Source organism: Oncorhynchus mykiss, chromosome 13, assembly GCF_013265735.2.
Source record: "Oncorhynchus mykiss isolate Arlee chromosome 13, USDA_OmykA_1.1, whole genome shotgun sequence".
Lineage (NCBI taxonomy): Eukaryota > Metazoa > Chordata > Actinopteri > Salmoniformes > Salmonidae > Oncorhynchus > Oncorhynchus mykiss.
In genome coordinates this window covers 40883998-40904828 of record NC_048577.1, presented here as the reverse complement: position 1 = coordinate 40904828, position 20831 = coordinate 40883998, and the positions used below count along the sequence as shown (strand labels likewise).

General features: G+C 42.2%; 1 protein-coding gene across 1 annotated transcript; it reads left to right on the top strand.

Annotated features, from left to right (window-relative positions):
• The first annotated feature begins 12437 nt into the window (after window positions 1-12437).
• Window positions 12438-19146, top strand: LOC110486368 (vascular cell adhesion protein 1). The gene is made up of 8 exons (XM_021557902.2): window positions 12438-12823; window positions 13340-13615; window positions 13706-14035; window positions 14142-14492; window positions 14617-14880; window positions 14976-15305; window positions 15558-15800; window positions 16587-19146. Exons 1-8 carry the CDS (start codon window positions 12760-12762, stop codon window positions 16811-16813), a joined length of 2085 nt encoding a protein of 694 aa, XP_021413577.2. The 5' UTR covers window positions 12438-12759; the 3' UTR covers window positions 16814-19146.
• Window positions 19147-20831: the final 1685 nt, after the last annotated feature.

Below are 20831 nucleotides of genomic sequence, written 5' to 3'. Positions count from 1 at the left end.
TACAAACCACCCAGCAGCACCATATGTACAAACCACCCAGCAGCACCATATGTACAAACTACCCAGCAGCACCATATGTACAAACTACCCGGCAGCACCATATGTACAAACCACCCAGCAGCACCGTATGTACAAACCACCCAGCAGCACCGTATGTACAAACCACCCAGCAGCACCGTATGTACAAACTACCCAGCAGCACCATATGTACAAACCACCCAGCAGCACCATATGTACAAACTACCAGGCAGCACCATATGTACAAACCACCCAGCAGTACCGTATGTACAAACCACCCAGCAACACCATATGTACAAACCACCCAGCAGCACCGTATGTACAAACCACCCAGTAGCACCGTATGTACAAACCACCCAGCAGCACCATATGTACAAACCACCCAGCAGCACCATATGTACAAACCACCCAGCAGCACCATATGTACAAACTACACAGCAGCACCATATGTACAAACCACCCAGCAGCACCATATGTACAAACCACCCAGCAACACCATATGTACAAACCACCCAGCAGCACCATATGTACAAACCACCCAGCAACACCATATGTACAAACCACCCAGCAGCACCATATGTACAAACCACCCAGCAGCACCATATGTACAAACCACCCAGCAGCACCGTATGTACAAACCACCCAGCAGCACCATATGTACAAACCACCCAGCAGCACCGTATGTACAAACCACCCAGCAGCACCGTATGTACAAACCACCCAGCAGCACCGTATGTACAAACCACCCAGCAGCTTTCTAACAACTGCTTACATCTCTTTCTCTCTTTTAGGTGAAATATGTCACCGGAAATGTGCCTATCAATCATGTTTCCTGTCCTGTGTCCTGTTGAACCATTATTCAGATATTAGTTTATATCAGTGAAGTGTTTGATGACAGGAGAAGAATTGTGTATTGCCTAATGGTTTCGGTTAGAGGGAGAAGGCAATGACCACAACAGAGACTCTTTCTCATTCTCCTATTCCTCTGCAAATAGTGATGAATGCAAGGTGAATGTGAGAAACAGGAACATCATGTTAGTTTGTGTGCGTGTGTGCGTGCGTGTGTGTGTGTGTGTGTGTGTGCGCGTGCGTGCGTGTGTGTGTGCGTGCGTGTGTGTGTGTGTGTGCGTGCGCTCCGACCTAATTGTATCCCCATGAGGTTAGTTAAATACATGACCTCAGTGTGATTGTCTGTGGTCTATGTGGTCGCCACTGTTGAGTTTTTCCAAATCCATAAGATACATGAGACTGTTGGCTGTGAGAACCACCTTCCCTCTTCCCCATACCCACCACCACACCCCTTTCTCAAGTAGTAGAACAGCTTGCTGACACAAAATAAGAAACAACATGAATCATTCTCCAGGATAAACAAACACCCTAATGGCAAAGGTTTTTTGGCTTCTGGTTAGCTGTGATCTTTGATATGATAAGAGACTGCCATCTAGTGGTTATAGACACACAACTACAATGACTGAGGACATGACTCTGAACCAGGAGAACTATTGTATTGTTCATCTACAGCGGTATACTGTACAATATGTACATTACCTGTGTGTGCGTGTCTGTGTGTGCTCACTCGCTCGTGCATGTGCATGTACAAGTGTGTGTGCCAGGGTCGGAGTTGTGGGCTGCCACTAGTGGGCCTGGCCCGCCCTACCATACCTCCTTGCCCGTCCAAATAAAATATTGAAATATTGATAATTTATTTGACCGTGATGCATGCCGACAGAAAGAAGCATCAATCTCAGATAACATTTCAGAGCGAGTGAAACAGCGCCCCTCTGTCTCTGTATGTGTAGACCATGTATCTGATGCCGTCTGGACAAAATGAGCATGGCATGTCATACATTTTCTGGCCAGACAGCCTCAGATACATGGGCTAGATGTAGTAATACAGAGGGGCGCTGTTTTGTTCCCTCGTTTCAGCAGAGAGGACGAGGCGAAGCAAGAAGGCCCACTCTCGCCAAAATCTGTCCTGAATAAGCCCAATGACTTTCTATGGGTATATTATACAGAAAAACGGGACGCCTATAGAAATCAAATGCCCATCCAACTGATTCCTTCGGGCGCTGGCTCGTGTGTGTGCGTGCTTGTTTGTGCACCTGGGTACTCGTGTGCCTGTGAGTGAAGTGTAAGGAATGTAAGCTTATATTGCTTCATGCAACAGGGCTGGAATTTCTCCTAGGAACAGCATCATCAGATAATATTGAAAGGTCTCTTGACTGAAAATATTTACCCTTTATTATCCCCTTTTGCATTACACAATCTGTTATAATTCCTCCACAATCTCTCCCCCCCCCCCCATAATAAAAAAACTAAACATAAACCACCCAGCACAGCCAGGTCCATACTTTCATAACACATAACACATCTGACTTCTGTGTTTAATTAATCAGTTCCAAGCAACATTTGCATGCTGGAGCTGCCATCATTCAGAACCCTCCCATTCAACCTTTCTACTGACCATTCCCAGATGACTATAGTATGATGTCAGGCAGTTTGACTCCTGTTAGACGTTGCCTTGGCTTGATGCGGGTGATATTTTTGTTCTGGGCACAGCCGTACATATCACCCCCACGCACATAGTTACAGGATCTATCTTCATTCAGTCACATGATAACATGATAACAGCCAGTCAGCCAGCAGCTGCAGTTTATGATGGAGAGCTTCGTCAACCACACAGGAGGTGCTAGCTGGATCTGCTTGTTGTCAATGAGGAGGAGAGGAGGGAGGAGCAAAGGAGGAGGGCTAACTCCTACTTGGGAAGTGCACGAGTGTTTATTTTCCCATGACTCAGCAGCGAGAGTGAGGTCCCTTTCCTGAAACCATGTGATTAATCTGAAGGGGAATGGGTGGGGGGGACTGTAATATCCTGTCCCTCAACAGCAATCACTACCCCCCTTCCCAACCCCTCCTCATGTAAAGCTGGAGATCCAGGCCATTGTTCTATAGAACTGGTAGGAAAGAACATGTACGTAGATAATAGAGAGTAAAGGACAACGAAGGGGGGGGACATAATAAGAGAAGAGAGGGGAAGACTAGAAGCAAAGAGAAAGGGGGAAAGGGTGAATGAGCCTCTGATACATCAAGCCAATGCTTACCTCATGCTGATGTGCCAGACATGTATTCACATTCAGGGCTGGCTCCAGAATGAATCAGTTGGAAGGGAATTTGATTTCTATAGGCCGGCCTGATTATTTTACGGGACTTCCTGTGAGCAAACGCTTGCTAATGGGTGTTATCAGAGGCGATTTTAGCATGTAAATCTTGGTGGGGAAAACACTAAACAATACATTAATTGCACTCTAATGATGACAAACGGTGCCCACAAACTGTTAGGGCCTACATAAAGCTGTCCCAACATCTTGCCACTGCTACACCTGGCTATCAGTGGAGCCTTGTCTGGCAGCGAAACAGTTCATTCAGCCTCATTTACTGCCTTTTAAAAAAACATAGCTGATATGGCTGACTTGCTTAAACAAATGTGGTTTCTAATGACAATTGAAATGTACAAACTATGAGGACATCAAGCAGATAAGAGGCAGTCCGTAATTTCTATTAAGACAATGAGGGAGCTTGGACGTACGTAATGTTAATCAATATACAGTGAGGCAAAAAAGTATTTAGTCAGCCACCAATTGTGCAAGTTCTCCCTCTTAAAAAAAGATGAGAGAGGCCTGTAATTCTCATCATAGGTACACTTCAACTATGACAGACAAAATGAGAATTTTTTTTTAAAAAATCCATAAAATCACATTGTAGGATTTTTAATGAATTTATTTGCAAATTATGGTGAAAAATAAGTATTCTGACCATTCTGCCTGACCTGACCCCAAGCCTGCCTGCCGTCCTGTACCTCCCTGACTCTGACCTGATTATGAACTTCTGCCTGCTATGACCCCGAGCCTGCCTGCCGTCCTGTACTGGACTCCATACCCTGGCAGAATGCCATGACCAGCAGACTCAGACCAGCTCCACAATGATGTCTCCCAGGAAGGAGCCACCACTAAACTTTCCCCCCATTTTATTGGTCCTTTCCCTGGTGTATTTATCCCTGTGTTCTTTGTTTGTCTGTTGCCAGTTTGTCTTGTTTTGTCAGGTTTTACCAGCGTGTTGCACATGTGTATGATTATTTTGATATGCACATTTTTGTGGAACAGTTTCACTTCAATAATAATATGGTTAATTATTAAAATCTTAATTTAAATGATAAAAATCAAAAAGTTCATATTCAACTAAACAAGAGCACCAGCCTTTCCTTTTTTTCCTTCAAATAATCTTTATTGAAGTTTGATCTCACATTCTACAAACATAACAGATGAATTCATATAGATACAAATCTGTTTTCACATCAATATGTTCATTGTTAGGCTACTTAACATGATTTACATATTTAATAGGAAGTTCTTGTACGTCACCTTGTTTTTTGGAGTCCAGCTTTTTTCTTCTTTTTAATTTAGTTTAGATTTATTTAAAATAATGTTTGAGGTGACAAAAAGTTGTTTTATAATCATAATACATCTTCTCTTCCAAATCTTATTGTTCACAATGCATATTATTGTCCACCATAGATCTTCAGGATTGTCATCCATGTGAGTATCAAAAGCACTGTGAACATACATCAAAATCAATACATATTTCTTTATGTATTTTTATTTTACCTTTATTTAACTAGGCAAGTATTTAGACAGGAGTCACTATATAATGTTGGCAAAACATCAATTTACTTTAGGGGAAGCCAGCATCCAAACAGTGCACCATGACCCCGCCAATTTTCCTTTCTAATTCACAAGTGGCTGAAACCAGAGATCTGTATATAATGACAGATGCACATGTCTCCGCCCTAACAATACTAGTCGTTTTCCCAAAGGGGGGAATGCAGGCAACAAGCTTAGGTCTGCATATTATGCCCATAGAAATGTATTGGGCTTATTGAGCAAAGATTTTGGCGAGAGTGAGCCCTCTTGCTTCGACACTATCTGATGCTGTCTGGACAGACAAATTATGTCATGCCATACTAATTTTGTCCAGACAGCATCAGATACACATACCGCAACAGAGGGGAGCTGTTTGGCTCATTCAGATGCTTTATCTGAGATTGATGCGTCTTTCTGTCTGTGCGTGTCTCGGTCAAATTTCTATATTTTATTTGGACGCCAAAGACGTACGGTAGGGCGGGCCAGCCCCCCTAGTTCCCACCCATAATACCGGCCCTGTTCATATTCAGGGCAGCCTAATCTGAATTGGGAAACAGGGGCTGAAGTGTAACATTATAAAATATTTTCTCCCTGTGAAACTCAGGTCCTTATTGGTTTACCACATACATGGTGAAAGTGAAGGAGAAAGAGGGAAACAGGCTCAGACAATATAGAAATTTACTGAACAAGACAAAAAGATAAACACAAAAAGAAAGGGGACAGGGGCACATTCAGGATGGATCCAGAAAGATGGACATACAGGAAATCATTCAATTATAGGATTTAGGGTGGGTCTCAATTCAGAATTTTGGAATTGACTCCCATTCAACTCATGAGTTGAAATTCGAATTGAATTAGCCACAACCCACAGGATGTAGAATTAGAGTTTGAGTGACAGGGAGTAGTATTTAATTCAGTGCAATTCAAAGAAATTCCACTGCCTGTCACGATGTTCGTAATAATGATGGTCGGGCCAAGGCGCAGCAAAGTAGAGTTCCACATACTTTTAATGAATAAAGTGAAACTTAAGCAATTACAAAACAATAAAGAATAAACTAACCGTGACGACAATGCTGTGCTAACAGGCAACTAATTATAAACAATATCCCATAACCTACAGGTGGAAAAAAATGCTACTTAAGTATGATCCCCAATTAGAGACAACGATTACCAGCTGCCTCTAATTGGAAATCATACAAATCACCAACATAGAAAATCAAACCTAGAACCCCACAAAGAAAATATAAACTAGAACAAAAGACCCTAGTCATGCCCTGACCTACTCTACCATAGAAAATACAGGTTTTCTATGGTCGGGATGTGACAGTGCCATAGTACATGAGAGAGTTTTATTGAATCTAACAGGTCACACTTCCTCATACCAAAGAATATAGCACTCCCTTCCTCTGAAAACAATGTTAATTTACTCCTTAGTGATAAGAATAGTCAATTCTATTTTCTGGACAAGCAATGCAGTTACTGTATATTAGACAGTACCTTATACAGTGCTTTTAGAAAGTATTCACAGCCCTTGACATTTTCCACATTTTGTTGTGCTACAGCCTGAATTTACACATATGGTCATCTGTAAGTTTACTCAGTCGAGTAGTCCAATGTCTCGCAAAGAACGGCACCTAGTGATAGATGCGTAAAAAAAAGAAGCCGACACTGAATATCCCTTTGAGCATGGTGAAGTTATCAATTACGTTTAGGATGATTTGTAATGGTTAATAAAATATTTACTAAATAAAAATCAAATCAATCAATAGGTAACACAATAAATGTAAATAACAATAACTAGGCTATATACAGGGGGTACCGGTACTGAGGGGTACAGGTTAATCGTCACTACAAATATACAGGCGTTCTTCCTAACTCAGTTGCCGGAGAGGAGCGAAACTGCACAAGGATTTCACCATCAGGCCAATGGTGATTTTATAACAGTTATGGAGTTTAATGGCTGTGATAGGAGAAAACTGAGGATGGATCAACAACATAGTTAATCCACAATACTAACCTGCATGACAGAGTGAAATAAGGAAGGGGGAGATCACAAACTTCAATTCTTCCCAGTCTGATATTGACATGCAAGCGGTAGGTCACATTTTGAAATAAAGCATTTTGTGTACCTGTTACCTTGGATGTTATTGCTGTAAGAGCAAGTTAGCTAGCATACTCTAATTGTAGTGGTCACATTAGCTCCCTGCTAATTCACAGTTATTTCCATGCTAACAGACAAATCGCGAATCTACAGCCATCAACACACTGTTGTCCTGCACATCTAATGTGGTTCCTTGTGTCTATCGTGAGGTACTTACATTTATTGTATTTTGTACTATTTTTGTTATTGTTATGACGTTTGATTACAAAATACCCAGTCTGATATTGACATGTAAGAGGCAAATCACGAATCTACAGCCATCAACATAATGTTGTTGCTGCACACCTGAGTTGCTTCAATCAACTGGGATTGCTGGCTGGACAGGCCTTTTTTTTTAAACACAACACAAGAGAGTTACGAAGTGTGATGACATCTGTTACATATGTATATAACAACATGTTTGATGTTGATGTCAAAGATCTAACCCTAACCTTAATAGAAGAGTTATTTGGATTTCATTGAATTTCACTGAATTAAATTATATTTCCTTTCATTCAAATTCTGTATCCTGTTGACTACTTAAAAAAAAAAAAATAAGGAGATGATTGTGGACTTCAGGAAACAGCAGAGGGAACACCCCCCTATCCACATCGATGGAACAGTAGTGGAGAGGGTAGTAAGTTTTAAGTTCCTCGGCGTACACATCACAGACAAACTGAATTGGTCCACCCACACAGACAGCATCGTGAAGAAGGCGCAGCAGCGCCTCTTCAACCTCAGGAGGCTGAAGAAATTTGGCTTGTCACCAAAAGCACTCACAAACTTCTACAGATGCACAATCGAGAGCATCCTGTCGGGCTGTATCACCGCCTGGTACGGCAACTGCTCCGCCCACAACCGTAAGGCTCTCCAGAGGGTAGTGAGGTCTGCACAACGCATCACCGGGGGCAAACTACCTGCCCTCCAGGACACCTACACCACCCGATGTCACAGGAAAGCCATAAAGATCATCAAGGTCAACAACCACCCGAGCCACTGCCTGTTCACCCTGCTATCATCCAGAAGGCGAGGTCAGTACAGGTGCATCAAAGCTGGGACCGAGAAACTGAAAAACAGCTTCTATCTCAAGGCCATCAGATTGTTAAACAGCCACCACTAACATTGAGTGGCTGCTGCCAACACACTGACTCAACTCCAACCACTTTAATAATGGGAATGGATGGGAAATGATGTAAAATATATCACTATCACTCACTTTAACTATGCCACTTTGTTTACATACTCATCTCATATGTATATACTGCACTCAATACCATCTACTGTATCTTGCCTATGCCGCTCTGTACCATCACTCATTCATATATCTTTATGTACATATTCTTTATCCCCTTACACTTGTGTCTATAAGGTAGTAGTTTTGGAATTGTTAGCTAGATTACTTGTTGGTTATTACTGCATTGTCGGAACTAGAAGCACAAGCATTTCGCTACACTCGCATTAACATCTGCTAACCATGTGTATGTGACAAATACAATTTGATTTGATTTGATTTGATTTGGCAATATCCTTGTAAAGTAGACATTTCCTGTCTGTTATCTGGTTCCTGCCTGTTTTTTTGCTTTGCTTATTTTCCTTAAGTACCTTGACCATTGTTCATTAGAGTGTAGAAAGTTCCCCACCCATCTATTTGCTGTACAGTGTGGAATGGTTTTTCTTTTAAGATGACTGGAAAAGTGGAAACCCCCTTTCAAAAGCTCTAAATAATGTTTGAGAAAGTACCCGCTGCCCAGAGTACCCAACCCACTTACTCATCCACTCACCAGGCCTTATTCTAATTGGCAAGATATGGGAAATGTCTTTTAAATTCCAGTATCCCCATGAAGAATGTGTAGACACAGAGGGGCGTTTGTTGAGCTCATGTATTCTACATAATGATATTTCAGAGGTTTGCATCAGGGATTAAATGAACAAGAACCAGATTGTTTTAATGTGCTCCACAAAATGTATTTTTTTTTTACTTGCTATCTTTTACACTTTTAAACAGCTTACTGAACTGTGTTAACAACGAGACTGTTGACTGTACTCAGAAGTGTGAGAAAATACAGTCTGGTCACCAAAGCTGACGTGGTCTTTAGTTTGTCAACAGGGTACAAGGTCACGCCGTCAGTGTCCTGTATCAAGGCATTACAAAGCTATCAGAAGCTGGCCTTGGAGTGGGACACACACTGACTGTACGCACACACACACGTACGCACACACACACACACACACACACACACACACACACACACACACACACACACACACACACACACACACATATGTACACACTGAGAGGCACAGAGAGCAGTGAAACAGTGAGGAGAGAGAAATGGAATGGGATAGGCCTGCAAAAGGGTGAATAGATGAATACTCTGTCAGAGGGACACAGGGGACAAGGGGCCACATTCTACATTTCAGAAACAGTGTAAGAGGGTGCCAACATTTTCCTTTCCCCCAATTTCTACCTTCTTGAACACACTGTACTGTTTTTCTCTGTGTTAGTGTATTAATTTGTCTGGCGCATTCTCTGTTCTTTTTATGTTGCTAGCAGGGATGTACTGTCCTGCAAATGATGCACTGTTGTCACGTGTTCTGGTGTCAATGTTGCTTTAAAAAAAAGACTGAAAGTGTCATGTTAAGGGAAAGTCATGTGTGGGAGGAACAGCTACTGTGTTTCAAATCCTCTAGTATATCTGCATTTGTTTGACATGTCGCTCTCTGAAACATCTGAGTACACTGAGGTGCAAACTAGTCCTTTGATCCACAGGAAACTGAAATGTTGTATCCACAGGAAACTGAAACCCAACATGCAACGTGTCAACTCCCTCCAGGTCTCTCTGCTTTAATGTACAGGGGAGCTACAGGATCTGTGGTCAATCAAAACATACACAGGGCTGACAAAGGGCAGCGGGAGGAAAGCTGAGTGTTGGTTTCCTCAGCTACAGCTCTGAAAATATCTGTCCCATTTGACAACTATTTACTTTTCCTTTGACCTTGTTGCTTAGATACGCAGAGCCCCTGGGTGGAGATTCAAGTTTCCTTTTGGCTGGTGGTCAATAACAATGTATTTGATCTATCCATTTACATTGAATACTATTGTTCACATTGAGTGTCTGTGTATGAACTTTCTATAGCGTTTTTGGACATTGACTAGAGACTTTACATGTGGATGCAGGATATATAACACAGACTCAGAGTGTCTTGAGAGCACTACAGTATGAGAGCACTACAGTATGAGAGCACTACAGTATGAGAGCACTACAGTATGAGAGCACTATTGAATAGTGAGTGTGTCAGAGACATGATTGGAATTCAAATGCTTGTTTTTGCAACAAGAACACACTGTTTGTTCTTATGGGGAGTCCAGTCCTCCCCTGTATATCACTTTGTCTCTCCTCTCCCTTCACCTCCCCTTTCTCTGACAACTAGTTAGAACCGCCTCTGACCCTAACTCAAGTCTAGAACTCCTTAGAAATAGCAGCAGCTGGAATTTTGTAAATACTTCTCTTGTTCTGATCCCCTGGTATGACTTATCATCACCGTATCTTATAAACACAGACAAGACCTGGGCTGATGGATGATGCAGGGCTAAGAAATAATCTAAAAGGCTAGAGCTTTAGCTAAATAATTCCATTGTATTAGTCCAGACTCCTACTGTAACTAGACTGAGGGACCCATTCAGACGAGTAGCAGATACGCCTTTTGATTGGATGGAGCTCTTGAGTTTTCCCACCTGCACTTGCCCACCTGTGGGTTGCTATAAAGCCTGTATACTGTATAAGATAGTGAGGCATTTCTGTGTTCTCAACATCTCTATTCTAACTAAATATCAGTCTAAGTCAACAGAGATGTTATTTGTGGATGGAGCCATCCCACCGCCCACTACCTCCCCCTCATCTGATGACTTATTATATCATCACCACTTCACCACTCAGTTCTGCATCCACTCTACCAGAGCACACATCACATGACCAAGATATTTAGTACTTTCCACGAGTCTCATAAATAGACAGGAAACTGCAGAGAGAAACTGGAAATAACAGGTCATTCTAGAATGCACAGAGATTCCGCCCTACTGCGCTGTCAACACTATGAAAAATTATAATAAAACTATGAATATAAATATTGTGAAATGAAATAGATGCAATCAATTGAGCGACTGTTCCCCTGAAATAAATAATATACACAACAAAATTAAAAGACAAATGACTTATTATGTAAATGTGATGGAACTGTTAATGTTGTTTGAAATGGAAGAACACAAACGCTGCATCACATTGCCTAATGCTGTTGAGTGGGTGTCAATCTGCGAGCTGGTGACCTGAGATGATTAGGCATAAAGCCTTTCAGCAAAAAATTAATATTGCTATTTAAATCTCTATCTTTGTTACATCTGCTCCTGCCACGCCCTCTACTGCTCATCCTGTGTCTCCTTGACTTGCCGCCACTCCCCCAGTACTCTCTCCCTCTCTCTGTGTGTGTGTGATTGTGTGGGTGGAGACAGGTGTGCTGGAGTCAGAGCAGATCCCCACCAGCTGCAACCTGTTCCATAATCAAGACCTTTACAAATACTCAGCCCTGCCACAATCCACACTGCCAGATTGTATTCTCTGCTCAGTCAGTCTATGCTGCTTGCCGTTTGTTGTGCCTGGTTTCCTTTGCCTGATGCTGTTTTCCTCTCAGCTACAATTCTGCCTGCTCTGACTCTGGTCCTTGTCTCCAGTTCCACGTCTCGTCATCCTGCTACTCTGTCCTGGATTCCCCACTCTACTACTCCCTTGGATTCCCCTCCAGACCTGCTTACCCTGTCCCAAACCCTCTCACTCCAGCCTCAGCCTCCGCACCTGGTTTCCTGCAACCCACCCGAGCTTCCCCGTTTTTCAATAAATACCTTGGTCACTTTATCCCAGTCTCCTCGACTGAGTCTGCTCTTGGGTTCCCCTGTTCCACCCGGTGTAACTATCTTGTCATTTTCCATCAATCTTTTTAGTTCCATGACTATAGGCATGCCTTGTGATTGGGCTACACACAATCCACAACTAGGCTACACAAATAAATAAAAACTATTGATCCTCTTTGGATGAATGATATGCCTACTACTGGTGTTTTCTTAATTGTTTAATTTCTTTCTGAACAGACAATAATTCTATAATTTTGGCAAATGTATTTCAATTTATCAGTGGTGAAATAAATGATTAAGAGCAACGCTGAAGAGATGACAGTTGCAGGCTCGTATCTATCAGAGCAGAGAGAGATCACAAAGTGAATTTCAAATCTAGTTCTATGAGAGATACAGGCGCGCTTCTCTCTCCGACCACAGCAATGGCCACACGTTGGTCTGTAGACCCTACAATGTTTCGCAAACCATAAACCGTGTTGGGCCCAACTCGAATCAATTCTTACCGTAGAATATCAGGCACGTTTTCACATTACGTTTTTTTAGGAGGCAGAATTAATACAGAGCAGGCAACTTGAATGAACTCTGATTGCTTTTATTATAATTTTTACATTACAAACAGTGGAAATCATTTTTCATGCGAAGAGAGCTACCGCATCGTGGAAAATGGGTTCCGGAATGAAAAAGTCCAAACGAGGTGCCGGGTCCTGTTCCATGGAAATTCCCCAAGTTTATATTGTTAGGTTTATTGCGCTTGATGGCTGAAATCGTTCGAAGGGGTCTTCCAGTAAAGAGCACGTGACTTCTCACTCTTTCCCGGTCCTGTTCTTGTAATTCAATACAGAGCCAAAATATAATGTGAGACAACTGACCGCTGCGCCTGTTGAAGAGTTGGGCTGTAGTATGCATGTGGGGACTGGACACTTGGACATCAGACACTGACCGCAAGGAATACCTACATTTTTCTACGTCTTTCTGGGAATAAAATATTAGTTTAATATCAAATGTGTGAAATAATATTTAGTCGGATTTTTCTTGGGTTTCACGTACTTCTCCTCTGGATGGCAGGTACAGTTAGTTTTGTTATACCGGTATTGAAAGATTTACGAATTTCAAGCAGAATAGGAACATTGATAACTCTAAACTATACCAGACATTCCAGTTAAGAGGGGTAAGAACAATTCAAATCCGCAATAACTGGATCGTCTTTCATAGTGCCCAGAGAAAAACTAAGAACCAATAACACGTTTTGGAATAACCAGGAGAGGGCAATGTAGTAGCGAATAAGATCTGTATGCTGGCAGTGAAGATGATGTGACATATGACACAAAATGTATTTTTTTAAAGTTGTGTCTTAATTGTTATGTCTTTGTCCAATATAAAACGTTCTAAAATGTATTTCCTATATTTCAATTACTGATTAGCAACTGGCTTCTGAAAAAGGCAACTAATTTGAACCTCTTGTTAGTTTACCATTCTGCATTCTAGGCCTAGACAGGATCATTTTTGTTTAAAGCTACAGTATGTCTGCTTGAGAATGAAAATTAGCTGATTATGGTCTCTGCCATGTGGTCTGACCTGTAGGTGGGCTGGCACATGCCGCCTGTCCTCTTGAGCTCAACCCTCCCAGATTGGTGGTGAGATATGGAGACTCAGTCTCAGTCAACTGCAGCACATCATCCACAGACCACGAGGGGATGGGCTGGGAGGCCACATTCGGAGGTACAAGTTTAGAACAAGATGTCATTGTTGTCACCTGGACTGTGAAGAATTTGACAGACTGGACAATACAACCTAAATGCTACATCACATCAGCAGATGGAAAGCAGTGTTTGGAAACGTTCCCTGTCATTTTATACAGTAAGTTGTTTTTCTTTTGCGTCTTGTAGTGAGTTTGGTCAGTGAAAACTATTATTTTGTTCTCACTACATGTAACTATTTTGTCTACAGAGATTCCAGACAGAGTCTCCATCTCTGTTCTGAGCCACTCTGGTCCCATGGTGGAGGGGACACAGTACCAGCTGCAGTGTGACATTCAGAACATCGCTCCTCTACAGAACCTGGTTGTGAAGTGGTACAAAGGGAATGAACTCTTAGATAATGTAACTTACAGTAACGTCAGTAAGAGACCAGAGGATGTGTCAGCTACTCTGATGATCAGCCCCAGTAGAGATGATGATGGAGATCAGTATAGATGTAGAGCAGAACTGGACCTGGGACCAGAGGGACCACAACCCCATCCTACAGTGACATCAGAACCTCTCAACATTACTGTGCACTGTGAGTTTATCAATACTCGATCTTGCCTCTGTACCCCTGACCAGGAGTGATGTTCTACAACTGTATACGTTTAAAACTGTCTAAAAGCACCTCCTTTTCTCCTCAGACGCTCCTGAGTTCCTTCCAGGAAATGACACAGTGGAGGTGAGTGCAGGCAGTGATGTGTCTCTGGACTGCAGTGCTGAGGGGAACCCTCCTCCTGAGCTGAAGTGGACCAACAACACTGCAGAGGGAAATGCCAATGAGATCACTGTGGGGCGCCTGCGTACTCTCAATATCTCCAGAGTAACAGCTAATGCAACTTACAACTGCATAGTCACAAATAGCCTGGGCTCCATCACCAAGCAGATACATGTCTTAGTAGATGTACCTCCACAACAACACCCAACGATGTTCTCCACAGCACCCTCAACTCCAGAAACTATGACCACCCTTCCAGGAACAGCCAAGCCAAAATGTAATTTCCAGCTCATCTCTGTGCTCACATGATTTAATTCACCCTCACTTATCTCACAAGGCAGAACAGTTTATATTTGATGTGGATTTCACATTGATGTCTTCATTCTTGTATGTTTTTACAGTAGTTACCTTTTCTCTTGAGCTCAACCCTCCCAGAGTGGTGGTGAGATATGGAGACTCAGTCTCAGTCAACTGCAGCACATCATCCACAGACCATGAGGGAATGGGCTGGGAGGCCACATTCGGAGGTACAAGTTTAGAACAAGATGTCAACGTTGTCACCTGGACTGTGTATAACCTTACTGATTGGACAATAGAACCCAAATGCTACATCAATCTCATTGACGGCGAACAACTCTCAATAGTACTTCCAGTCATTCTCTACAGTGAGTATTTTCCTCCTTGTGAATGTGAAAGGTATGTTTCTATTTAACTGTATATCAGCATTGAGGGTTTTTTACATTGTTGACCTCGTCTACAGAGACTCCAGACAGCGTCTCCATCTCTGTTCTGAACCACTCTGGTCCCATGGTGGAGGGGACACAGTACCAGCTGCAGTGTGACATTCAGAACATCGCTCCTCTACAGAACCTGGTTGTGAAGTGGTACAAAGGGAATGAACTCTTAGATAATGTAACGTACAGTAACGTCAGTAAGAGACCAGAGGATGTGTCAGCTACTCTGATGATCAGCCCCAGTAGAGATGATGATGGAGATCAGTATAGATGTAGAGCAGAACTGGACCTGGGACCAGAGGGACCACAACCCCATCCTACAGTGACATCAGAACCTCTCAGCATTACTGTGCACTGTGAGTTGCTGAGAACTGTTCATATATACAAACCACGCTAACGTTGTATAACGTTTGATAATATCTTGTCTCAAAGCACATTCCATAATTGCCTAATGTTCTACGGTGAAGTCTCACTCCACTGTCTTTTAATGTTAGAAGAAAATAATCAAACTTACAATTGTGTTTGTTTCCTTCACTGCAGTAATTCATTCAAGAAATGTGTTGTCATATTTTCACCACCTGCCTTTTTACTCCCTCTCTCTCTCTAAGATAAGCCATGCATCAATGCATCTCGACTGCCAGTGAGGATACCTGTGTTCAGGGGCTATCCTGAGGAGTTAGTGTGTGAGGCTGAGGGTTACCCACAGCCCAGGATAAAGTGGGTCTATGACCCAGCGAAGCATGTCAGTGAGGCGGGAGGCAACCTGACTGTCTTTGAGGCAGGGCTCTACAACTGCACTGCCACCAACGACGTGGCGACGAGCTTCATTGTGGTAGAGGTGGTTTTAAATGGTAATGGAACCTTTGTTAAACTGTATTAAACCCTTTATTAACCCATTATTTACTGTTTATGAAAGTCTTGTAGGACGTTTTCTTCTTGCTGGTCTGCTTCCTCCTCCCGTCTTTCTGGTCTCCTTTCTCTCTTTGTGTCTGCTATTCTTTGGTTGACGGATTAATGTTCTCTGAACAAATTGTCTTATTAACTTTTCACTATGCAGTTTTCCTCATTGTCCTTTACCCGTTGACTAATCCAATACCTCTTAGTTACTGGTTTCTGAACTGCTCTCCTCCTGCCACATTCTGTAGTCAGATACATGTAGTACATCTCTGCTGTGTGAGGGAGTTTGAACCAAAGCTGAAAAACATGAGGAGATGACGAGGGGACAGTATATTTTCGTTCACATATTAGATCAGGCATCAAACAAACTCCTAGGGGAGGGCACCTGGTGAGGCTAGGTAGAACATCCATCATTCATTGAAGAGTGTTGGGTAAAGTTGTTGAATATTTGGCAGTTTAGCTCAGTACTGACTGTTGCCTTGTAGAAGACTATTTCAAGGGTAAAGTTGAGCAATGTCCCAACTCTTACGGTATGTTGTAGATCTACTCTGACTAGTGGGATCATGTAATATTATGTTAAGTAATATGTGCTTATTCTTTCCTGTTGGAGGAAGTAGGATAAATCAGTGTATTGACGCTTCTCTATTTGATGGTGAAAATGGTACAGTCTGAGGTGGCGCCAGAACGTTAACAGAGTGTGATGGATTAATGGGTGTTTGTTGTTGTCTCTCTGGTCACAGAGGACTACCTGCCCCTCATAGCGGGCTTCGTGGCCTTCATGGTCGTGGTCATCTCGGTCATCTTCGTCGTCATCTACTCCATCTACTACAAGAACAACAAGATGGGCCGCTACAGCCTGAAGAAGGCCAAGCTCAGCAGCACGCCCAACGGCAACGTGGCGCAGAACGGCGGCCAGGACACTCCGCTCCCGATGACAAAACTGTCTCAGCCAAACATCTACTTCTAGGAGAACGAGTTTTATTGGGATGGGCCACTGAATGAAGAGCCCTCTTTCCCTGCTGAGAGACTAAGTGACAAAGTGAGAGACCAAGTGGTTGAGGTGGTTGAGGGGCTGGTCACAACTCATTCAGCTGTCAGATGCAGGTCTGGATTGTGATAGTTGGGAGTGTCTCCTGACTCTCCTCCAACCTCCCTATGCTTCATATGCACTCCCTTTCCTTTTTAGCACTAAGATTTTAAGTACAGATCAGTCCCTCTATTTCCCCTTCTACTGAAGAACCTGATGAGGTAGAATAACCTCTGTTTTTAGTGTGAGCTATATGATCTATTCTACACATTCAAAATCGCTGATCTTTTCTCTGAAGGACAAGAAGAGGCAGCAAATGGACAAGGTGAAAGCTTTTTGGGAATTGGCTTAATTGAAATATATGTTTTATATGACTGGTTTTGAAAAAACTGGTTTGTGTTGCATAAGCACCAACAAGGGAATTGTTATGTCATTTTGAATGTCTTTTTTTAGTTTGGTCTGATGACAATGTCATTTCTGTCACATTAAGCAATTGCTTGAAGAGCAGCACATGGTTGAAATTGTGAGAATGTCTCCTTTGCCTGGATGTGATGTCTTGCTTGTGACAAGCAGCTTGGAGTGTAAACCTACAGTACAATGGAGGCTGCTGAGGGGAAGACGGCTCGTAATAATGGCTGGAACGGAGTGAATGGAATGACATCAAACATGTGGAAACCATGTGCTTGATGTATTTGATACCATTCCACTAATTCCACTCCAGCCATTTCCACGAGCCCGTCCTCCCCAATTAAGGTGCTACCAACCTCCTGTGCTACAGTATATGCACACAACCTCTTTAGGTTGTGAGCACAATGATCCCTGAAACCAATTAATGTAGCCTACATGTGAAAAGTATTTTTTCCCCAGAGTACGGATTATATCGTGACATGAAGGGGGTCTCCATTTTTTTACGCGACTTCCTACATTTTTTGGGGGGAACTAATAGTAAAGATGTATTGTAATGGTAAACATTATTACCTTTTAATGTGGCATGAACACAAACAGTCATGATGCGTTCAACTGATTCGCAAAGAAATCACTTCAAAAATGAAGCTACCTGTGCACTTTTGTCCACAAAATAATTCCAGCTTCCAACAGTGCACCCGCCATTTCATGAAGGGAAAGAGACATCTGTTACAAAACACCAAAAAGTCTGATGACATTCGGCGATTGTCAGGAAGCCTACACTCTTGTAGCCTGAATTCATTGATGCGTCTTGCTGACAAATTGACAGAAAAAATATATAAAAATGTGGACACCTGAAAAGGGGCTGAAATACGGGACGCAACTACAGCTGTCTGTCCCAAGCTCATGCGAGGGCCCAGTTGAAACATTGTTGCAAAGCTCAAAACAGACATCAGAGAGGCAGACAGGCGGAGAATGAATGCGATTGAAAGAACAGTGGGGAACTCATTTAGGGGAGCTCATGTCTCATTTGGGGGTCGGAGCAACTCTGTTACTACTCTACACTGTTCCACTGCATCTGGAGTGTTCAGTGTTTTAACTGCATCACTGTAATGCCTGACTGCATTACAGTGGCGGTGGTGTGTGGTGTATGGTGTATCATGGTGTATCACCGTCCAAACTGCAGCAACTACGTGATGCCATCGCGTCAGCATGGACCAACATCCCTGTGGAACGTTTTTGACTTGTAGAATGCATGTCCCGAATAATTTAGGCTGTTCTGGAGGCAAAGGGAGTCTGACCCGGAACTAGATGGGTGTACCTAATGAACTGGCCAGGGAGTGTATATAACCACAATGTAAATGCATACGTTTTAGGCTACTTCATGTAAACTCAAAGCCTTTTGTGTATGTAATATAAAATATAGAACTGTATATTTATTAAAGTCTGTAAAAATGAGTGACTCAACATTTAAGGGCCCATAGAGTACCTGGCTAATAGATTGAAAGGGGGAGGGGGGGGGGGCTTATAGGGAAGGAGAGAACAAATCATATTGTACAAAGGGATGGTCAGTATAGAATTTCTATCAATATTGGTCCTCTGGTTGTTAGGAGAGAAAGTATCTCCCCTGATCCCCTTTCGCCACTGTATGTAGTCTACACAAACTTCTGTGGAGATCTTTTGTTTCACAGTCCTCTCATGTCAATACTACTGTATTAAGAAACCTTTTGTATAATATTGCTTTGAGTTATCATTAAAATATTTAGTTTTTTATTATGATAATTATTGTTGTATTCAGTGGCGACCCGTCATTTGAGACCCATATTTTTAGCAAAACACTGATAATTAAAAAAATATATATATTTATATATATGTGTATATATATGTGTATATATATATATATATATATATATATATATATATATATATATATATATATATATATATATATATATATATATATATATATATATACTAACAATTTGGGGGAGTGCTTGCCTGTTTTGCATGTTATTTTGGCATTTATACGTGCCAAAAAATATATATATTTGGGTTAATAAAGCTGAATACAAACATGGTCTCTTTCTATGTTTTCTTGAGTAAGGCAGCTCCAAAATGCAGGTGTTTCATCACAGCTCAATGCTTTCTGTGGTGGTGGGGCGGGTCAGCAGAAAATAAGAACAATGCGCTGTGATTGGCTCAGTGTTCTGTCACTCATGGGGGCCTTATGCAATCGCCAAGCTTCAGTCATTAGTAAGGGTAGACATCCAACATTTCAGGCCTTTGGGTCCTGCCATAGAGTTATATTAGAAGTGCCCTTCCAAGAAGGCTCAAGGTCATTGGCCACAGAAATGATGTCAAATCACATGTACAGTAGCTTTGATTGGACTGATCATGTCAACATTATACTTTCCCAATCTTAGCTAGTATCATCATCATGAATCAAGTCTACTGGCAAATCCTTTTTAATCCTTGTCATATGAAGAGAAAATAAAGATAAAACGTATCGGTGCTCATCGGCCATTCGACAAACATTACACAACAATTTGGACTGCTGTTGGGACTCTTTATGTAGGCCCTAACAGTTTATGGGCACCTTTTGTCACCGTTATAGTGTAATTCATGTGTTGTGTTGTGTAGTGTAATGGCTTTGCTGGCATGCATCCCACTTTTTTTGTTGTTGCCCCACCAAGATGTACATGCTAAAATCGTCACTGATCGTATTGTGAAAATGACTGAAAAAACAATTGAGGAAAATGTGTTAAGAATGCTCTAAAAATAGGTTTATCTAACACAAACATCAAAATGTCCTTGTCAGGAAGTAAATGATATATTTCAAAATATTCTTTAACTGTTACATTTGTAGCCACAAAATGTAATTTAGGCCCCTATGGCTTTGCCTAATACATGCATGCGCGAGCGTTGCAAAATAAATGTAGAAATCCATGTTATTCAAGTATTGCACCCACGCTGCTCGCACGTGCCAAAGAGCGTCTGTGTTGCCAAGGGCTAACCGGCTGCGCGCATGCGCCATCTACTCCGACGATTAATCCACACATAAAACGGCCAACCGAATCGTTTCTAGTCATCTCTCCTCCTTCCAGGCTTTTTCATCTTTGAATTTATATGGTGATTGGCATCTACACTTTCATAGTATTACCACGACAACCGGCAAAACATATAGTATTTTAATCACCCACGTGGGTATAACCAATGAGGAGATGGCACGTGGGTACCTGCTTCTATAAACCAATGAGGAGATGGGAGAGGCAGGACTTGCAGCTGATCTGTGTCAGAAATTTGGAATGACTTCTATTTTAAATGCTGACCAGACGGGACACGTCGTGTGCACGAGCATCACAAAATAAATGTAGAAATCCATGTTATTCAATTATTGCACCCACACTGCTCACGCGCCAATGAGCCTCTGCGTTGCCAAGGGCTAAAATAGAACTCCTTTCTATTTCTGACGCAGATCGTGCTGAAAATCCTGCCTCTCCCTTCTCCTCATTGGTTATACCCACGTGGGTGATTGAAAGCCTAAAAGTTTTGT

Coding starts and splice junctions, on each gene's coding strand:
- LOC110486368 (XM_021557902.2), top strand. CDS start 12,760: ATGTGTGAAATAATATTTAGTCGGATTTTTCTTGGGTTTCACGTACTT. Junction 12,824..13,339: donor ACTTCTCCTCTGGATGGCAG/GTACAGTTAGTT, acceptor TCTGACCTGTAG/GTGGGCTGGCACATGCCGCC. Junction 13,616..13,705: donor GTTCCCTGTCATTTTATACA/GTAAGTTGTTTT, acceptor TTTTGTCTACAG/AGATTCCAGACAGAGTCTCC.